The 6,000-nt window shown below is 39.5% G+C and overlaps 1 protein-coding gene across 2 annotated transcripts in view; it reads right to left on the reverse strand.

Annotated features, from left to right (window-relative positions):
* The window catches only part of Ift88 (intraflagellar transport 88), an 89,563-nt gene that overhangs the window by 62,165 nt on the left and 21,398 nt on the right, over window positions 1-6,000 (reverse strand). For both annotated transcript variants that reach the window (XM_052191344.1, XM_052191343.1), the window contains exons 10-12: window positions 4,922-5,024; window positions 3,655-3,769; window positions 1,616-1,847 (exon numbers count right to left, since the gene is read on the reverse strand). In XM_052191344.1, coding sequence (XP_052047304.1) covers window positions 1,616-1,847; window positions 3,655-3,769; window positions 4,922-5,024 — 450 coding nt within the window. The remainder of the gene's footprint in view (window positions 1-1,615; window positions 1,848-3,654; window positions 3,770-4,921; window positions 5,025-6,000) is intronic.

The raw sequence follows: 6,000 nt of genomic DNA on the forward strand, positions 1-6,000 counted from the left end.
CACGGTGAGCCTACAATCCCAGCACTGTAGAGGTTGAGATGAGAGAGTAGACCTTTGAGGCTAGCCTGGACTATATGATGAGTTCCAGGCCACCCAAATTTAAGAGACCCTCAAAGAATAAACAATGGAGTTCAACTCTATTAAGTTGAAGAAAAATACCACTTCAACCTATAAATACAGGAAATTTCATGTGGTTTGACTTAATGTAATAGAATGCTAACAATTTATGCATAAATATTTGGGAAATTTCTTCAAAGTATTAAGAAAAAAAGAAGAGGAAGAAGCAACAATATCCAACTGCCAAAAACTATTGTTTTTATCTTGGCATATTTTCTACTAGTTTCTTATGTGTAAAATATGGACCTATACTTCTTACTATTATATTCCCTCTTTAAGGATTTATTTATTTTATTTATATAAGTACATTGGAGCTGTCTTCAGCTACACCAGAAAAGGGCCTCAGATCCTATTACTGATGGTTGTGAACCACCATATGGTTGCTGGGAATAGAACTCAGGACCTCTGGAAGAACAGTCAGTGCTCTTAACCACTGAGCCATCTCTCCAGCCCAATATTAAATTCTTTAAAAATAAGACTTTTCAGAGGCTGAGGGTATAAAGGATGTAGTTCAGTTGGTAGAATGTTTGCCTATGATCCATGAAGCCCAGAGTTTAATCTCCAAGACTGTATAAGACTGGGCATAGAGGCATAACATTCAGAAAGTGAAGGCAGTATCAGAAATTCAAAATCACCCTTAGCTACATAGCAAGTTTGAGGCTAGTCTGGGCTAATAAGATTCTATGTCAAACAAAACAAGAGTTTGCAGGTCCATGGTAGATGGGCAGGGAATATGGCTCAGTGGTAGAGCAGGTGCAAGGCCTTAGCGTCAACCCTCAGTACTACTGTTCTAGTTTGCTCTTACTGTTATGATAAAAACACCCACCAAACCAAAGTAGGTATGGAAAGTTCTATTTAGTGTGAAGGTTTCAGTCCATCATCGATGGAATACAGGGATGACCCTCAGGCAGGAGTCTGGCATCAAGGAACGGGAGCAGAGACCATGGAAGTCCTCTTCATGCCTTGCTCGGCCTCTTTCCCCATACAACACAGGGAGGATCACCTGCCCAGGGGTGGCCCTGCCCACAGCAATCTGGGCCATCCCACATCAAACCTGAACCAAGAAAATGCCCCACAGACCCACCTACAGGCCAACCTGATGGATGGAAGCAGCTCCTCACCTGAGGCTCCCTCTTCCCAGGTGCCTCTAGTTTGTGTCAAGCTGGTGAAAACTAACCAGGAATAAAAATTCCATGGTCACATGGTCTAGGTATAGTCAAGCTGGTGAAAACTAACCAGGAATAAAAATTCCATGGTCACATGGTCTAGGTATAGTCAAATCTTATTTTTAATGATTCCTTTTTTAAAGGTTTGACTAAAATTGCATGGTTTATTTTAACCATACTTCTAGCCCTATTTCAAGAGTTCCATTCTCAACTCAATTTAAATAGCAAATGAAATATATCAACTGCCCCTTGAGAAATTCCAATTAGCTCATTTACACAAACAGAAAGACAGATAAGCAGGAGATGCTGTTAGCTCTCCTTTTCATACTCACACTTGGGGAGATATATTTATCATCTTCATCAATTTCTAAGGGAACAGCAATTAATTTTTGGAATGCCTTCTTCATTTTCTCTCGATCTCCAATGGCAAAACAACTGAGAATGAGGTTGAAGCCCGCCTTCAGGCTCGGGGCCATACTCATGATGTGCTCAAATGAGTTGATGGCATCTGAGTACTGACCGGTTTTTATAAACGTGATCCCAATGTTCTGCATTATTTTAATCCTAAACAAAGAGGGACACCAATCAGCCTAAACAGTGTAAGTCCTGCTATGACACTCAGGTGCTGAATCTCCCTGCCTCTTTCTCATTTTACTCTCTAATATATAATAGTGTAACAGGAGATCACAAACTTTAGTGATTACCACTGTATTTACATATGTGGGACAATAACCACACATTACCCTGAAAGGAAAACCTTTATTCCAGGTCCTCACAATGGGCACTAGGCAGCCACTAGTCTGCTTTCTGCCTCTCTGCCTTTCCTAGTTATTGCCTATAAGCAATAACTATGAAGTGTCAGGTTTCATTCCCTGACACAACCCTGAGGCTCCTCTATACTTTAGTGTTGGTGACTCACCACCTTTTAAGATCACTAAATCGTACTCTATAGCACAGATATACTATATTTTATTTTATTTTTTGAGACAGGGTCCCAACTATGTATCTCTGGCTGGATTGGGGCTTGGGACTCTATGTAGATCAGGCTGGCCTTGAACTCAGAGATCTGTCTGCCTCTGCTTCCAGAGTACTGGAATGAAAGATGTGTGCCACCATACCTGGCCTTATGATATTTTCTTATTTACTGCCTACCTGGTAGAATTTTAGATTACTTCCACATATTGCTACTATGATTAATGCTACTATGACTATTTACATATAAACCTTTGAAATAGTGTAAATTTTCATTTAATTGTTGGCCACATGGTAAATGTTTACCTTTTAAGATTAGCCTGTCTTCCAAAGTAACTATACCATTTCACATATCCAATGTATGAAATTTCTAATATCAGCATCTCCATCAATACCTGTCCTTCTGGGTCATTCTAGCAGGTGTGATCCCACCTCTTTTCCAAGTATATCTGAACATAATCTCACTGTTTATTCATAATTAGCAGCCTGGATCAGTACCACTCACTATATGAATGTAACTCACCTCAGTTCCCTTTCTTCAAGGACTCTCTTGAGTGGTCCTCAGCAGTTCCTGCCTTGGCTAAATGACTACTGCACCCACTGCCTCAGTTATTATTAAGCATTTAATGTATGCCCTCAAATTACATTTCCCTGACAGGATCAAATTCTTGGTCTTACCTGAGTTAACGGTACTTCTAGAGTACCATGTAAGTTAGGTGACACTTGCTGAAAAGTAGCATTTTAAAGGGACTATCATGAATGAAATGTCCCAGGGAACATTAAACCAATATATACAGTTTTTGCTCTTGAATACTGCAGGAGTAGAAAACATCCCAACTTCTCCACCCTTTTTGGTTTTTCGAGACAGGGTTTCTCTGTGTGGTCTTGGCTGTCCTGGAACTCACTCTATAGACCAGGCTGGCCTTGAATTCAGAAATCTGCCTGCCTCTGCCTCCCATGTGCGGGGATCACAGGCGTGCGCCACCATGCCCTTCTCCACCTTTTATATTCCACAGCGATCATTTAGGTTCACTTGTCTCAAACAGTGGGAGGAGTCTGCCCGTGGGTCTGGTGCCAGCTTTGCACTATAGTCTGTTGTGCTATCAGCATTGTTGTTATGGCTGTGTTGGTGTGAAGCTGTATAATGTTACTAACGACTGCACTGTTAGCTTAGTTTTATTTTACTTGATCATATACTATTCTTTTAAGCTTGAATTTGCCATTAGGTAGACGTGTGCAAAAAGTCACAAGTGAACAGAGAAAAATACCACATCTGAAACATGAACCTAACACTTTTCATCTACAAACACTTCAAAATGCTCAGCACAATTACAGCAAACTACAAGTCATCTTATTTATAAAGAGACACTAAAATTCAGACACTGTATTTCATACTTACCTCATTTCCTTATGGACACTTGGGATCTGATCTAAGGCCATTCGGTAGAACTTGATGGCTTTGGAATAATTCCTCTGCTTTAAGTAAATATTCCCCATATTCACTTTCAGTCTTCCTAATTAAAAAAAATGAGTATAAAACACTTTCATATTTGTACTTTTGCTATGATAGTATAGACAATCTTAGCCTATATTCTCTAAAGCTATTTTTTTCAAGTAAGGAAGCTTGTATGTTTTTAAACTTATTGTGTGTGTTATGTGTGCAGGTATGAAGGCCGTGGCACACATGTGGAGGTCAGAGGAAAGTTCATGGCGGTTGGTTCTCTCCTGCCACTTTCTAGGATCTGGTGACTAAACTTAGGTCATAAGCCATATGTGCAAGAGTGTTTACCTACTGAGCCATCCCATGGCTCATGAAGTTTTATACATAAGATTCTAGCATCAAAACAGTAGGCCACTGTCATATGTTCATGCATGGGACCTAAGATGGCTAGACAACCGTTTCTATTACAGACTCCAGGGCACTGTGCTAAGGAAACCATGAGACAGGAGAGACACTGCTAAAAGCACTTGCTGTGCAAGCCTGGAGGGCTGATTCCAACTTGGAATGTATAGAGGAAGAAAAGAAGAGACTCTACGAGCTGTCCTCTGTCTTCACAAGTACAGCATCACACGCGTGCATCTGTATTTACACACACATACACCATACACATTCTAAAAAGGGATATGAGACATATGTACGTTACTCAACAATGCTACATAATTTTAATGTTATTAAAGGAACTCTAATAAACCTTAATATTACAACAAAAGTTATACAATAAGAACATACACTCATCTCTTGAGAATAGTCACATAAGGAAAGAAACATGGTTACCATGCCTCTTTCTCCCTATGATGATGGAAGACATTTTTTCTTTTTGAGACAGGGTCTCACTCTGTAGCCCTGGCTGTTCTGGAGCTCCCTATGTAGAGCAAGTAAACTCAGAGATCCACCTGCCTCTGCCTCCATCGCTGGGATTAAAGGCATGAGCCACCTCGCCGGGCTTGGAATCTATTCTTAGTTTAGCATTAGGCAGTTTATCTCATGCCAATCACACTTCTTCCGGTATTCATATGGATTTTCACACACAGTATCTTCAAGCAGGACACCACATCATAAATATACATTTACTTAAAGAATAGATCACTTTATTATAAAAAAGCATAAAGTGAGAAAATGTAATTAACACTATAAAAGAGCTACATCTCTATTTATAGACACCTACCTGCATTGCTAAACATCTTATTTTTCACTATGACTTGGTACGTGTTTAGTGCTTCTGCATACATTTCATTAGCAGAGTACTGACTGGCCAAGTTGAAGAGAACCTAGGAGAGAAACATTATAAAAAGCCATTCATTTGTAATCAGTCTAGAAGTTGAAACTCTTACTGGGCAGTGGTGGTGCATGCCTTTAATCCTAGCACTCAAGAGGCAGAAGCAGGAGCTCTGTGACTCTGAGGCCAACCTGATCTACAGAGGAGTTCCAGGATAGCCAGGGCTATATAGAGAAACCCTGTCTAAAAGACAAAAAAAAAAAAAAAAAAAAAAAGACAACCCTAGGTAGCACAAACTTTAACAATGCTTGCAAGCAGATGCACAGGACCATGAGTTCACAATTATTTACCAAGACAACTGACAGCTGGGAATCAGGTCATGATGAGGGGCTCACATGGCACACATGAAGCCCTAGGTTCAACTCCAGTCACAGAAATAAAAACAATTAACTGAATGGCTAAACAAAAGAGATCTTGTGCAAGCCATAAACAACAATGCCTCACAAACTAAATATATTAGCCTAATTCTGAATACAGAAAAAACAATCAAATTTTAAAAAATAAAACTGGGCAAAATCAAAAAGACAAGAGAAGCAAAGGAAGGAAGGGCTGATCAACAGGTACAAGGTCACGGTTCTAGAAGTTACAGTGTAGCTGGGCACCATGGACATGCTATAGTTCTACCATGGAGGAGGCTGAGGCAGGAGGATTCAGTTAAAGGTCAGTCCAGGCTTGTATTAAGAAAGTGTCTCAATGAAACAAAGTTGCATTGTTTTATTTTGCATCAAGAAAACCAAAAATAATGATATTATGTATTTTTAAATGCTACAAGAAAAGAATCTGAATGCATTTATAATAAAGAAATGATCAATGAGAACAGAGATATACTTTTAATCTGACATAAGCATTAAACAATGCATACGTTTGTCAAACTATCACACAGTACCTGTGGTAGTTTACACAAGAACAGCTCTTATACATTGGAATGCTTGGTCAGCAATTGGTGGAACTGTTTAGGAAGGATTAGA

This window comes from Apodemus sylvaticus, chromosome 8 (genome assembly GCF_947179515.1).
Source record: "Apodemus sylvaticus chromosome 8, mApoSyl1.1, whole genome shotgun sequence".
NCBI lineage: Eukaryota > Metazoa > Chordata > Mammalia > Rodentia > Muridae > Apodemus > Apodemus sylvaticus.